This window comes from Globicephala melas, chromosome 4, assembly GCF_963455315.2.
Source record: "Globicephala melas chromosome 4, mGloMel1.2, whole genome shotgun sequence".
Lineage (NCBI taxonomy): Eukaryota > Metazoa > Chordata > Mammalia > Artiodactyla > Delphinidae > Globicephala > Globicephala melas.
In genome coordinates this window covers 1874455-1889139 of record NC_083317.1, presented here as the reverse complement: position 1 = coordinate 1889139, position 14685 = coordinate 1874455, and the positions used below count along the sequence as shown (strand labels likewise).

The following is a 14685-nucleotide window of genomic DNA, read 5'->3' as shown; positions in this document are numbered from 1 at the left end:
CCCTGCGTCTGGCCCTGACACAGGCTGGCTGACCAGGGGCCTGTGCAGCTCCTGGGCCCTGCAGCTTGTCAATGTCGGTCATGCGGGGCCCATCCCCCGCCCCAGGAAACGTGCACTGTACCCTCCCAACAGGGGTGTGCCGGAAGCCCCTCCCCAGAGCTCAGGGTGGGCCGCACCTCCGGTCACTGGGACAAGCCCCTGAATTCCTGACACTGAAGACCCCAGCCTCTTGCTTCTCCCTGATGACGGCAGGACCAACACGGATTCAAGGAAACCGCGCCATGTTTACTAGCAACTACAGAGGCTCTCCTCTTGGGACTCCAGAGTCTGGAAGGGGCCACGGGAAGCTGGGGATCCAGGGGGCGGGGCTGCGTCAGGGCTGGAGAACGGACACGTTGGGGCAGGCAGGGGCTGTGGGCCCCTAGGGGGGCAAGACTGCCCCCTTCAGCCCCAGATGCTCTTTGGGCTGTGGGGCGGGGCGTCTGTCACCAAGGACAGAATCACCCCAGATCACGTAAGCTGCCTTCTCGGTGGAAGCGTCCTCTTTCTGAAAAGTCGGGCCTGGAGGGAGATGCGCACAGGATGTGCCTGTCCGGCACTGGCACTGCCCGGAGCCGCCGGCGGGCCCCGCCGCTGACCAGCGGCCAGCGTCACAGCACTGGGGCCGCGCCAGGCAGTAACAGAGCAGGGAGGCCTTCTCCCGAGGCTCTCCAAAGCCTCGGCTGCCCTCCCCAGGGTGAGGGCTGCGGTCACGGGGCGGGTCCGAGCTGCAGGCAGAAGCTGGCTCCGGCCTTCTCACCTGGCGGGAGGGTGAGGCGCTCGCGTCACGCAGCTGCTACTTCCCTCTGTCCCCTGCCCTCGAGACGAGCCTCCATCTGCCGGCCTGGCTCCGCCTCCCCATGGGTGTTCACTGTGCAGCTACTGTGAGCAGGGCTCTGGGGGCAGGGGCCACGGGGCCACAAAGACCAGGACTCCGGCTGCTGGGACGGCCAGGTGGCCTCTGCCCCCACGGCAGTGCCAGCACCTCGGACTCTTGCTCCCGGCCGGCCCCTGACCTGGAACGTTCCCTGGGCCTGACCCTGAACCATGAGTCGCCTCTCCTGTGCCCCGTGCAAGGGGGACCGGGACAGCGGCTCGCTGCCCTGCCCTCCCCGGGAAGGTGACACGGGATCCTCACCCTCAGGTCACTGACCTCTGGGTCCCCATCCATGGTGGGACGTCGAGCAGTGTCCCGCTCACCACCCGTTAGAAGCCAGTAGGAACCCCCGAGAGGGACAACCAAAATGCCTCCACGCTAACCAACGTCCCCTGGGGGACGGGGCCACCCAGGTGAGGACGGACGGGGCAGGGGCAGGGTCCCCGACGGCAATCAGGACGGGCTGAGTGCACCGAGCCCGCGCGCACACTGACCAAAGCTGCCAGACACAGCCACGCCGACTGCCTGTATTCTCCAAAACCAGCCTTCCAGAAACGTCAAAATGTGGCCGCACACTGTCCACGACACAGCGTGAGGCGCAAGCCACGGCCCCCAGGGTGGACAGGCCCAGGGTGACCTGTGCGAGCGGGGCAGAGCGCACCGTGGCCCCGGGGACCAGAGGGAGCGGTGAGGGGCCGTTGGGGCCCAGCGGGGAGATGATGACTCAGGGTCTGGAGCCTGCAGGGCGTGGCCTCGACCGCCCGGGAGCCCAGGGCCCAGGCAGAGCCCGCAAGCACACGCGGGGAGAGCCGCGGGCGGCCGCGTCACGGGGCCTGAGCGGGAGGCCGGCCTAGCCGCTTCCCCAAGAAGGAAATCCCTTCTAGGAAAGCTGGAAGGACACTCAGTCTCCCTGCGGCTGCCCTGTCCTGCCGGGCGGAGAACGCCGCCCCGACCAGCTCCAGGGGCCTCTCAGGGTCTGCAGGCTGGACCCCGGGCAGGACGGCGGAGAGGGCCCTAGGTGCACCCGTCCTGGTGTCACATCACCGTCACTGGGGACAGGCCTGCGACCACCTGACGCACCCCACCTGCTGCACTCAGGGCCCCTCGGGCTTCTTGCTCGAGGCGCCGTGAGTCACCTGCTGTCGTTCTTTGAGGAACCACACTTGTCTTCTAATGCTTTCATGCTCAAGTCTGTGTGGACCCCTCACACCTATTTAAAAGCCACGTGAGGGCTCTTGGGTACAAAGACAGACACACACAACAGAACGCTGTTGGCTGAGGTCCTGCGCTGAGCCGGCCTTGCTGAGTTTGCTGTAAGTCTGGGTCTGGGGAGCACAGGCCTCACGTGCCCGTCGGTGCTGAATGACCACAGGGCCAGGGGCAACAGACCCGTTTCCTGGGGGCGTGCCCACCAGGGTTACCTGGCAGCCACCTTTGCAGAACCTTCTGGAAACAGTGAACTGCTAGATGCAATGCAGGAATCAACATGGAAACCGCCTGGGCAGGGTCAGGGCGTCGGGCTGCCGCCTCCGTGGACTTGGCCACTGCCCCACTCCAGTCACCCGGGGGCCCAGCGGGCTCTGAGGAACCCGGCACGTGAGGTGAAGTCTCCGTCACGACCGTGCAGGTCCCCAGGGGAGGCCCGCGAGGGCCTGCAGGGGCTGCCCAGCAGGATTTGAGGGAACTGCTTCTGCGTTTGAAGAAAGGCGGCCACGCGGCCGGAAGGCCGCCCACCGTCCACTCACGGCCCCAGTTTGAAGGACTGTGACGGTCACCTGTCCATGCTGGTGTCTTCTGGAGATGTGTGTCCCAGCCCTGCCTGCCTGTCCCCCGCAGCGGAACCCCGGGCCACCACGCCCAGCTGCACCGCCCAGCACAGACCTTCTCCCAAAATTCCACTGTTTTTGTTTTTTCATTGTGTTTTTGAGGAGGGAAACCTAGCTTTTGACCAACAAATGAGGTCGGGTTTTCCTCCCAGGGAGTGTTCTGGAGGGACATGAGTTCCAGGGGTTTGTCTGGTGCCGCCCGCTCAGTGCTTCAGGACGCGTCTGCACAGACGCCGGGTCCTCAGGGCGGAGGTGGGGCAGGAGACTGACCGGCAGAGCCAGCACGTGGCCCCTGAACCTGGAGCGAACACGGCCTAGCGCAGGTCATCCTGGAAGAGAGTGGCCTCAGGAGCCCGTCCGGTCCAGGATGCTGAGAAGCGCCGCAGGCTCTCGGGGGCTGGTGGCGGAAAGGAGCCGTCACAACCCTTTTCTTGTTCTGTGTTTGGCAGCGAAGGTGGGCAGCCCACCTACTTGGGGGCACACGTAACCCCGAGGAGTTGCCGACCTTTTGAAAGGGCTGCCAGGATCAGGTCAGTGCCCGCCACGTGCTCCCTGGGGTCAGCGTGGCCCTTCCAGGGGGTGCCTGCGTGTCCCCACAAGGCCAGGTGGCCCAGTGTCCGTGCAGCCCCCAATACGGGCGCAGATGGTGTCCTCTGTCCAGCCTGCCCGGGTCAATTCTCAAGCTGCCACCCGACGTCCCCACTGGTGGCACGTCCTGGGGGAGCTCTCATCACACGTGCTCTTGGAAGGAAAGAGGAGAGGGGCATGAGCACAGAGCTGGCTCATTCTCTCTGCAAGCAGAGACTCATCTTCTCAGGAACCAGGACGGTGAAAACAGGGTTGAAAACGCCTGCAGACGGGCGCTGCATCGGACTCTCGGGTCAGCAGGCCCGGATTCTTTAGCAAGCCGTGTCCCGCATGGTCTGTAGGCAGCCTCGGGAGGGAATCTGCTGCAGCCCCAGGCAGCCGCGTGCCCCGGAATCACCTGGGTGAACAGGTGGGCGGCCACTGCCGTGTGGGTCGTGCTCACCTCGGGCCCACCCTCCCCTGGCGACCCTTCTCACAGGTGGAGAAACGGGGCTCAGGGCATGGTCGTTGGCCTCAGGCGTGGAGCCCGCTGGCCTGACCACCAAGGCCTGGCAGCCCGAGGCACCTGCCAGTAGGAAACCGAAACTGAAGGCCCTGCGTGTGGCTACTTTCCCAAACTGGGGCGGGAATCACTCTGACCTTTGCTCTGGGACCCTGAGGTGCCGAACAAAGGGTCTGGACCCGCTGGAGAGGCCCCGCCCCCGAGGGGTGGGGCTGAGACGAGGGAGAACAGGAGGACGAGCCGGGCAGCTGGGGAGGGGCAGCGGGGCTGTGGTCCCAGGCTCTCTGCTGACATGTGCGCGTGGCTGTACGTTTGGAAAATCCCAGCACAGTGTCAGCGAGAGGACGGGCTTACACGCCAAGGAAGGCCAGGGGGACAGGCCTTCGCTTGGGATTTCACCGTCTCTGAAACTGGAAACGCCTATTTCCTGGTCATCGAGTAGCACCCGTGCTGAAAGGCGGGCACAGAGAGAGTGGAGCGCCCAGCTCGCCCGAGCCCGTGGACCCACGCTTCCTCCACGGGTCTCCTTCCCTCCTGGCAAACTGACCCGTGAGCTCCAGCTCCGGCCTCGCAGCCTGGGCGCCTGTTGGGACAAACCAGAAACACTCAGGGCGGGCCGTGAGGGGGCCTCTCTGAAGACCCCAGGGGCCCCGCACTCAGCAGCGCCCCACTCCACGCTCCTCTGGCTTCCTGCTCGGGCGAGGGCTCCCCAGGCCGCCCTCATTTCCAGGACGAGACTTTGTAAGAGGTCAGGGTGGGAAACGCTTCAAGGTGCTCAAGGGCCTTCAGCAGCCTGGCTGGGTCGGCAGTGGGGCCGTGGGCAGTATTTCTGGGCAGACGGCATTGGCAACCAAGTGGCAGCTCCAGGCGGCACGTAGCAACCCCTCCGGTCGGGCAGAGCTCCCACTGTGCGCAGGCTCCGCAGTCCAGCCGCGCTCGCTTCCACACCCTCCCAGGAGTCCAGGAGGAGCCCCACCTGGTTAATAAGACCTTTGGGGATGCCCGCTGACCTCCACCACCAGACCAACCTGGGGAGACTGTGCTGGCCCCTCCCCGAGGGGTTCCCCCGAGGCCCCAGCCCTCAGGCCCTCTTGTGACACCTGGGTGGTCCCAGGGTCCACATTCTAGGCTCTTCTGCTCCCCACTGTGAGTTCTGCTTCTTCGTTTTACTTAGTCAAAACCCATACTTTCTGGATCTGTCTTGAGCTTGGCCAGAACTGGTCAGACGGCCTTGAGGGACTGAAGGCAACTCGACTTCCACAGACACACCACGTCCACACTCGGAGTCCGCCGTCCCCCCCCAGACCCAGAGACCGGACTTCCCTTCTGGGGCGGAGCTGTGTCAGGATCTCGGAGGTGGAGGTCACACCAGGGGCACTGGGGCTGCTATCCTCACACACGTGAGCACTATTAAAGCATGCTTCCCGTGAGAGCGGCACCACGCAGGGCTTGGAAACATCCTGGGAAAGGCCAGCCCTCACCCCAACAAAGTAAGCGTGCGCTGTCTGCAGCGCGGGCTTCTCTGATACCTGCGTAGCTTCTGTAGGGACATCTCCGCTTGCACAGCCAGCCCGTGGCCACGGCCACGGCCACGGCCACGACTAGCACAGCAAGGACGCTGAGAACCGGCGGGTTCACCGCATCTTGGGTGTCGTCCACTGGGTCCTCTGTGATGCTGTCCTTGGTTCCCATGAACATTTCTGCAGGAAAGGAAAGTAACCCAGGACTTACAGGGTCAGGGGGAAAAGGGAGTTTCTTCATCCTGAAGGAGAGAGTGCTAAGGGAACTATCGATCCACCAGACTTTCCCAGAGGTGTTTTGTGATTTCTAAGCTATAAAGCTGATGGAGAGAAGGCTTTCCCCCTTCAGGTGAAACTTTCTCTTTCTGGGCTGTCATTCCTCCTCACCCTACCTGTGTGACCTGTAATCCCAGCCCTTCCTAAAGGTCCACACCTGGGAATGGGCGTGGTGGGAAGCACAGTCTTCCTGCCTTTTCTTTTTTTGGGGGGGGGGGTGGTACACGGGCCTCTCCCTGTTGTGTCCTCTCCCGTTGCGGAGCACAGGCCCCGGATGCACAGGCCCAGCGGCCATGGCTCACGGGCCCAGCTGCTCCGCGGCATGTGGGATCCTCCCGGACCGGGGCACAAACCCGCGTCCCCTGCATCAGCAGGCGGACTCTCAACCACTGCGCCACCAGGGAAGCCCTTCCTGGCTTTTTAAAGTAAACTTAATTTAATTAATTCTTTCTAGCTTAATTGCTGGCTTTAAAAAAAATAATGGTGAAATTCACATAACATAAAATTAACCATTTTAAAAGGAACAATTCAGTGGCATCTAGTACGTTCACAAGGTCACGCAGCCAAAACCATTATCTAATTCCAGAACTTTCCACCACCACAAAAGGAAACCCCCTTCCCATCAGTGGTCACTTCCCATCCTCTCTCCCAGCCCCTGGTAAACTCTAATCTACTTTCTGTCTGTTTGGATTTACCTATACGGGCCATTTCATACAAATGGAATCGTACACTATGTGGCCTTCTGTGTCTGGCTTCCCTCACTGAGCATCACCTGCACGGTTCCTCCACATTGCAGCATGGTCAGTGCCTCATTCCTTTTCGTGGCTGAGTAATGCTCCACTGTGTGGATGGACGCATCCCTTCGTCCATCCGTGGACACTTGGGTTGCTCCCACCTTTTGGCTATTGTGAATGAGCTGCTGTGAACACTTATGTACAAGTATTTGTTTGATTCTCGTTTCCAGCGCTCTGGGGCGCACACCTAGGGGTGGAATTGCTGGGTCACAGGCTAAGTTTTTTTTTTTTTTTTTAGGCTACGGACATGCAGGCTCAGTGGCCATGGCTCATGGGCCCAGCCACTCCGCAACATGTGGGATCCTCCCGGACCGGGGCACGAACCCGTGTCCCCTGATCGGCAGGCGGACTCTCAACCACTGTGCCACCAGGGAAGCCCCACAGGCTAAGTTTTAAGGAACTAGCAGATTGCTCTTCACGGCGGCTGCACCGTTTCCTGTCCCACTGGCAGTGCATGAGGGGGCCAATCCTCCTGTCCCAGTGTCCAACCATCGTGCCCCTCCCTGGGCAGCTTGTTACAAGTGTCCCGTGTTTGCCGAAACCCGAAGGAGCCATGAGCCAGACAGTGGCTAGGCCTCCCACGCACCTTAGAACCATCTGGAAGCTTTTCAACATGTCCTGTTGCCTGGACAGCCCAGAGGTGCTGATTCAGAGGGTCTGGGCACAGGGCGGGGTGATGGGGGTTGACAGGCTTCCCAGTTGTCCCCCAGAGCAGCTGGGCCGAGACTACGGCCCCAGGAGACCCTCCCATTCCCCTTCCCCTGCACCCGGCTGCCCTGCTGGGATGCAGAGGCCAGCAGAGGCCTCTGGTGCAGCCAGAAGACCATGACCGCTGAGTCCCAGGGCTGCGCCTGCATTCCAGGAAGGCGAGTGCCCGGGCGCGGGGGCTCCCGGCAGCTGGGCGGCAGGCAGGCCCCCGACACCCCCATCCTCCAGCTCTCCTGCCCCTCCTTCCCTGGCGTCTCAACGCTGCTGACAGGGACACACAGGCTGAGAGAGCCTGTGGCTTCTACGAAGGAGTCACCCGCCTGCACCCTTCCACAGGGGGCCTGGGACGGCAGCCAGGCCCAGCCGGACCCCCTGGTGGAGGAGGGGTTCTGGTTTCCCAGGGGGCACACGTCCGAAGAGCTGAGGTGGTGGCTGTGCAGGAGGCGCTTCAATCCTGATGCTGCCGCCGCCTCAGCTGCAGCTTCTGAAGCGTTACGTGACCTTTCGGAGCCTCAGTCCCTCATCTGTGAAATGGGTCCCCAAAACTGACGCCCCCCCCCCAGGTGCATGAGGATTAAGCGCCCCGAGCACCTGGCCGGCCCCTGCCCTCCGCCGCACGGTGATGTCTGTCCCCCCTCGCCCTGCCACCACCTCTGAAGCCGCTGCTGAGTCACCTCATAGGGGCTTGTCTCCCACCTGAGAGGATCCCCCAAGTCGCCCCTGGCCCCAGCCTTGGGTCGGGGTCAGTGCGCAGACCCCGGGACCTTACCCGTCTGGCCGCTGGTCAGGTTCTGGTGAAGAAGCACGTTCTCAATGCAGCAGCCCACGTCGACGGCGGGGCTCCGCCCGATCCGCAGGACGCTGACCACGTTGTACAGGCCCCGCGCGTTTAGGGACACGGTGCTGTTCTGCAGGGCGTCGTCCAGCAGGCTGTTGTCCGTCTTGTTGATCCAGTACACTTTGGGCCACGGGTAGCCATTCGTGGACGTGCACGTGAAGACCAGCTCCTCGTCCTGGGATGGGCCGCTGACCACCGGCATGCTGTAGTTTGCTGCAGGGGAGGGAAACGGGCTGAGGGCTGCCAGGTTCCGAAGGTCACAGAAGGGGGGGCGGACACAGTGCCAAGGGCCAGGGAAGCAGGGAGGCAGCCGTCGTGCCCCAGACGCCGGAGCAGGGCCGGGACCAAGGCTGTGGTCTGGGCAGCAGCACAGGCCCTGTTCTACCAGTCACGCCCCCCAACCCACCAGTAGGGGCGCTGTGAGCCGGGCGGGCAGTGACCGGCACCCACGTCCCACCCCAAGGAGGTTGGCCTCCTTTGAGTCTAGTGACACGGTCAGCTGACAAGTCACCCGTCTCTCCACCGAACAGTGCCCCGAGCAACTTGCTGGAGGCGCTTTAATTTTCTTCCTAAACTCTGATCTCATTTAGTGCTTTATACCGCTCCCTCCTAATTTCATGAAAACATCTTGTTTGGGTTGAATTGGAGAGTTTCGAGGCAAGGACAGCAAGCTTAGGAGCTCCTGTGAGGAGGGAGGCACCTCGGCTCCTGGAAAACTTTCTTACGAGCCGAACGAAATTTCCACCACCTAAGCCGCACACCTGGTTTAAACAGAACCCCGCTAGAGGGATCTGGATTTCCTCTAAGGGAAGACACGGGTGAATGAGCCGCAGAAAACAGGTCTCACTGACACTTCTTCCGGGCCGTAAGGCTGGGCTGGAATCAACTCGGCAGCTCCGCCGTCTTACCTGCCACGTTTAGCGTGACCGTGACTTCCAAAATCTTTTCTAATTCTAAGGATTTCCGAAACACCAGGCAGTTGAACTTCTGCTCGTCCTGGGGAGTGACATTGTGCAGGTGCAGAGAGAAGTCGCCCTGCTTCATGCCGTCCAGGGACAGCCGGGCCCGGTCTTTGTAGTGGTTGTTAACGTGGCCGGCAGAGCTGTTTCCCGAGAGGTAGTAAGTCACCACAGAGTTGGTGTTCTGTTTGCCCGGCACACTGATTTGCCAGTAAACATAAAGGTCATTTAAATCGAAGGTGTTTCCTTCGGGGTAAGTGCAGCTGAGCCAGACATCACTGCCCACCATCGCTCTGATTGCTTCTTCTTGAATCTCTGCAAACATCCAAAGAGAACAGAATTCATCTTCCGCGCTCGACGCGTAACTCTGAACTCACCCTTTGGAGGGACGGGGGAGCTTCTGGGTTGCAAGACTCAAACCCCAATTCTGACTCATTTCAGTAGGAAAGGAATATATTAGTAATAATACAATAAACAATAATACAGTAAACAATAGTTTAAAAATTCGGACACGGGCGGTAAGCTGCTCTGATACATCACCAGGGTCGGTTTCCAGTCATCATGCCGGGAGCCAGCCAGGACTCCTCCCTGTTTTTACTACTTCTTGGGAGTTTACAATGAATTCAGAATAAGAAGATGTTTTTTAAAAACTCAGACATTTGAAAAGAAAACATCAGCTTCTCAACAACATCATTATAGTAGTGTTTGCAACTCCATCAGAGAAGGCCCGGCGAGGTTCTGTGGTCTGTTACAACGGCTCAAATGCCAGCAGGGAAAGTGGCCGTGTGCCCTGACCCGCCGCCCTGTGGGCTGGAAGGCCAGGCAAGGCCTCAGTCTCCGCTGCGCTGCCATATCCCCGTTCTGCACTCTTCTGGAAGCTGGTGGCTTTGGGGAGCAAAGGGGTCACGGGAAACAGGAAGCCCAGCTCCCAGCTCCTCTGGAAAGCGGAGGTTCTGAAACACTTGGGGGGAACTGCGCTCTGCCTGTCCCAAACACAACACGAAAGGAGAACCACGGGGTCTGGCCGAGCCCTCCCCTTTGTGGCTCTCAATGCCACACACTACCCTGGGCTTGGGGGCCCCGTTTTCTCACAAGGGCCCCTGGAAAAGCAAGCAGGGCTGTGGGGAGGACCCCACTGACACCTGTACTCCGTGGTCCTCACTGCTCAGAGCTGAAGGGCTTGGAAGGCTCCAGCAAGAGCACCGTCTGCACTTACCAGCTCGCAGGCCACAGAGTAGCAGCAGCAGTAGTCCAGGGCTGGGAAAAAACAACCAGAAAAGGGTGAGTCCCGCTCTCCCCAGTGGGGTCAGGAGCCGGTCACACCCACCATCCCAGTGGGAATACACCCCAGCCAGGCCAGCAGCCCAGGCCACCCGGGCAGCCAGGGATTCAAGGAGCGGACGCAGCACCAACTCCTCCCTGCCCAGCAGGCAAGCCCCAAGGGGCTGGCAGCCCCTGCACGGGACCAGCTCCCACGTTAATAAAACGCCCCTCAAAGCAATTATGAGGGTGTGATAAAGGGTATCGAGAGGAATCATCAGCCCCCTGGTGGCCTGGCTTTGCACGGATGGAGTCTAAGAAATTGTATAAAATTGGATAAAAACCCACTTTCGGGGTATTTGAAGTTTGAGAGACAGAGAAGATGTAAGATGCCCCTCCCCCTGCCAGGGTCGGGTGAGCCCCAGGACGACCTTCTGAAGGAACGTGATCAATCTGAAACCAGATCTGCTGGTTCCACTGGAGCTGGTGCACAGCTCAGCCCTGGGGGCCGGCACACCCCTCTCATGACTCCCAGGCTCCTGGCGCGTTCAGCCTGGGAGACTCTGTACCCCGCATGCCTCAGCGGTGGCCCCTGCCTCACCTGTCACCACTCTGCCCGCGCCCCAGCCCACTCCTCGTTGGGTCAGAAAGCACAGACGGGGCCCCCCGTTCAGGGGTGTGGGTGGCTGGTGGCTGTGACATGGAAATATTTTTACTTTCCGTTCTTGAGGGAATAGTCTTTCCCTGTATTTCCAACTGGGGAGACTGGGTGGTGGGACCCTGGGGTGGGTGGGTTTCTGGGCTGTGCGTGTGGGACACCTGGGGATGGGGTACCTCACCAGCTCATCAAGGGAAACACAGGCTGCCGATGCTAAGACTGCCCTGAAGCGGGTATTTTGGCAGAAAGTTGTTGCCTCCCCCTCAGCTGGCAAGAGACCAGGAGTGACCAGCTGGCCGGCACCTTCCCCAGTTTGCCTTTGCTGATGCAGGAGGGGGAAAACCCAGGCGTGCGGGGGGCACGTCACCAGTTGGTGGGCACCAGACGGCATTCGAGGTAAATAAGAGCGACCTTGGCACAGCAAACTCACACCCTTCTTTCCTCTGGGCCACCGCCGGGGGCGGGGAGGGGAGGGGGGGGAAGTGAGAGTGGGTCGCTATGTCTTCTCTCCCAGCTTTTCCTCTTTCCCTCCCTCGGCAGGGACCCCGCCCCGGGTACACCCGCGTACTGCCAGCGTCCCGCGCCGCCGGGAGGACAACGCCGGCAGGTAACCACGCCTCCCGCGGCCCCGCGCGGTGCCGCCCCGCTCCCGGAGCCCGAGGCCTCCGCTGTGCCGCCAGGCTCGGTTCCCCGCGCCCAGAGGGCGCGTCCGCGCACACGCTCACCTCCTCTGCCGCATGGTGGGGGCGGAGACCCCGGGCCACGGGGGAACTCGGACGGCGGGAGATCTCGGAGTACTAGAGACCTCGGGCCGCGGAAGCCGTCGGGCCGCGGGAGAGCTCCGAGCACGAGCACAAGCGACCTCGGGTCGCGGGAGCCCTCGGAGCGCCCAGCACTCGCTGCGCTCCCGCCGCGCCTCGGAGGCTCTGGGCGCTGAGCTGGTCGCCGGCTCAGCGCCCTCCCGATCCGGCCCCGCCCCTGGTCCCACCCCCGGCCCGGTCCCTCCCACGGCCTTGGCCACGGGCAGGCGCGAGGGAACGGAAGCTTGGACAGTCACTCCCGAAAGTTCAGCCCTTCCCAGGAGAGGGCGTAAGTCGGGCCCCGCGGGTTGTAGGATGGGGCTCCAGGTCCACCGGGCCTTGAGCCTGGGCGCAGTAGGTATCCCGGCAAGTCGGCGGCAGGGAAGGTCCGGTGGAGGAGGGCGGCCGAGCGCGCTGCTGGAGGGCTTGCCCAGCTGGAGGGGCCGTGGGAGGCTCAGTGCTGCCCTGGAGTCGCGCAGAACGTCCGCGCCCCCAAGCGCCCCGGCTCCGCCTGCGCTTGTCCCCCGCCCCAGCGGCCTGAGAGCCGGCGGGGCGCGGCGGGCTGAGAGTCAGGCTCCCGCCCTCCCTCCCGCTCTTGGGACGCAGCCAGGACCTCCAGCGCTTGGTGAAGTCAGAGCCCCAGGACCGTTTAGGGATGAATGAATAAGTGGCAGGAAGGAGGGAGGGAAGGCAGGCCGGCAGGCTCCATCTTCCAGTCCAGCCCTAGTCTCCCCCGAGCCCGCGTTGCTGCCGCGTCCTTTGTCAGTCCTGGGCCACCTGCCGCGGCATATTTGCCTATTAAAGGCTCTGAAAAGCCCACCGCGTGGAAACCAGTTCGTCTTTGCTCCTCCAAGCGTGTGGGACTTCTCACTCTTTTTTTTTTTTTTTTTCTGGTCTGGGAAAGGCGGCGCGGAGCCCCGGAGCTGGGGGCAAACGCCGCGTTTCCTTCTTGCCCAGCCCACCCAGTCCACAAGGCCTCCTCTCTTTAGGCCCAGCTGCGTCCTCCTCCCGCACCAGCCAGGTGGGTGCCGGCCAGGCGAGTGGGTGGAGCCGTGAGGCAAGAGACCGTCCAGCCCCCGGAAGGGCCTGGGCCCCCAGGCACCCACCTCAGGCCTGGAGGCGCCTGTTGGGTGGAGGCATGAGGGGTGTGTCCTGCGGCCCACGCTGATGGGGGTGCTGAGACCAGCCTTTGGGGCGCAGGACAGGCAGGGTGTAAAGTGAGGGCAGAGCCCACGGGGCTCCTCTGGCCCCAGCCACCTGCATGCTGTCATTCTTATAACAAAGATTTAGTGCCCACCTACCACACGCGGCCTATGTGAGTGCTAAAGAGAAAAGCTTAAAATAAGAGAATCTGCGCCTGGTGGAAGTTAACATTCCTGTGGCGACAAGAGCAAACAAGACAAGGAAGCAGGGCTTCCCTGGTGGCGCAGTGGTTGCGAGTCTGCCTGCCGATGCAGGGGACACGGGTTCGTGCCCCGGTCCGGGAAGATCCCACATGCCGCGGAGCGGCTGGGCCCGTGAGCCATGGCCGCTGAGCCTGCGCGTCCGGAGCCTGTGCTCCACAACGGGAGAGGCCACAGCAGTGAGAGGCCCGCGTACCGCAAAAAAAAAAAAAGAGACAAGGAAGCAAACGAGCTGGGCTGGGAGATGGGGATGCTGCCAAGGAGGGGGATGGGGGCTGCAGGTGGCCAGGGAGGGAGGTGGGCCTGCGGTCCTAAAGCGCAGGGGCTTCACCTGACCTACCAGGTCAGGCTGCAGGTTGGGGCGGGGGATTTACAGAGGCCAGGCAGGGTCTATCCTCCCTTTGGGGGCAGGGGGAGGAGAAGGGACAGGGGTCCCGGCCAGGACTCCCGTTCAAGTGTCCAGTGAGGGCACAGACAGCCTGAACTTGGGTGGGGGGGCATCAGGAAGGGGTTGAAAGATGGAGGCCAGGAGGAAAAGTAAGATCTGGCCAGGAGAACCGGGCGTGGGTATAAATCAGATCAGAGATGGGGTCTCAGGACGCTGCCCATCCCCAGAGCCAGAAAACCAATGCCGCGTCTAGAGCAGATGCAGCGGGGACCTTGGTGGGGGGGCGGTCACCGTGTCAGGCCCAGCAGGGCCGGAGGGGGCACGATATCGGTGGCCTTAGATCCCCTCCCGCGGGGTTGGCAGCAGCTGGCAGAGGAGGGCCGACCCAGCATCACCCGCGGGTGAGGAGAAAGGGACAAGGGACCGGCTGGGTCCGACACCTCCCGCCTTCCTGGGTCCAGTCCCGCCCCCACCAAGACCCCCCCGCAACCCGCAGTGCTGGGGAGTGGAAGGGGTGGACCCCACACACAACCTCGGGTCCTGGGGGACGGAGAGGCCCCCTCGGTTAAAACCTCCCTCTAAGTGTCGGCTCACGTGGAGCGGGGAAGGAAAGGTGCCCAGCCCTACCGTGCAGCGGGGGCACGGCCCCAGGGCAGCGGGGCGGGGCGCGCGGCGGGCTTCCGGAGGCGAACGCCGCGGCGCGGCCGGCTGCTGTGGGGAAGGGGTCAGGCTTGGCTTCCGGGGCAGCCCTCCTCCCCGGACCCCGGAGGGCCAAGTGCTGCTGCCAGGCCCACCCAAGAGTGGGCACCCTGGGCCCAAGGAGCGCGCTGCCTGTTGAGCGGGCAGGCAAGCGGTAGGGAGTGCAGTGGGGCTGGAAGGGGACGTCCGAGCAGGACGGGGCGGGAGCGGGGGAGGGACACCCCGGGAGCGGGCAGAAGACCAGCCCCAGGCCCCTGAGACCGTAACCCCTCTGTGCCTGTGTTTCCGCATTTGCGAAGTGGCGGTAGCGACAACGTCTTCCTCGTAACGCAGCTAAGTAGGTTCGTGGTTCCTGTGAGTGAGCACACGTAAGGCGTCCGCACCGATGCTGGCACGTGGCTTATAGACAGAGGATTTCAAGACGAACGAGCACAGAGGACGGCCCTCGGGAGACTTCCTGCGGGTGAGCTGAGGTTTTCCTCTCTTGCCTTCACCCGTGACCGTTTCTCAGGCAGCGAGGCGGGTGTGTGTGTTGGGGGTGCCGGAGAGA

At 62.5% G+C, this 14685-nt stretch overlaps 1 protein-coding gene across 3 annotated transcripts; it reads right to left on the bottom strand.

Annotated features, from left to right (window-relative positions):
- Positions 1-350: 350 nt before the first annotated feature.
- ICOSLG (inducible T cell costimulator ligand) lies at positions 351-11803 on the bottom strand. 3 transcript variants are annotated; one of them, XM_030835562.2, is made up of 7 exons: positions 11571-11803; positions 10144-10184; positions 8877-9242; positions 7900-8181; positions 5362-5532; positions 4380-4415; positions 351-3483 (listed from the first exon to the last, which is right to left on the bottom strand). In XM_030835562.2, exons 1-7 carry the CDS (start codon positions 11582-11584, stop codon positions 3473-3475), a joined length of 921 nt encoding a protein of 306 aa, XP_030691422.1. In that variant the 5' UTR covers positions 11585-11803; the 3' UTR covers positions 351-3472. The 3 variants fall into 3 exon arrangements, 2 of the variants coding, with proteins under 2 accessions (XP_030691422.1, XP_030691418.1); XR_009563637.1 differs by having other exon boundaries at positions 356-3139; positions 3248-4415; XM_030835558.2 differs by having other exon boundaries at positions 358-4415.
- Between the last annotated feature and the right edge of the window lie 2882 nt (positions 11804-14685).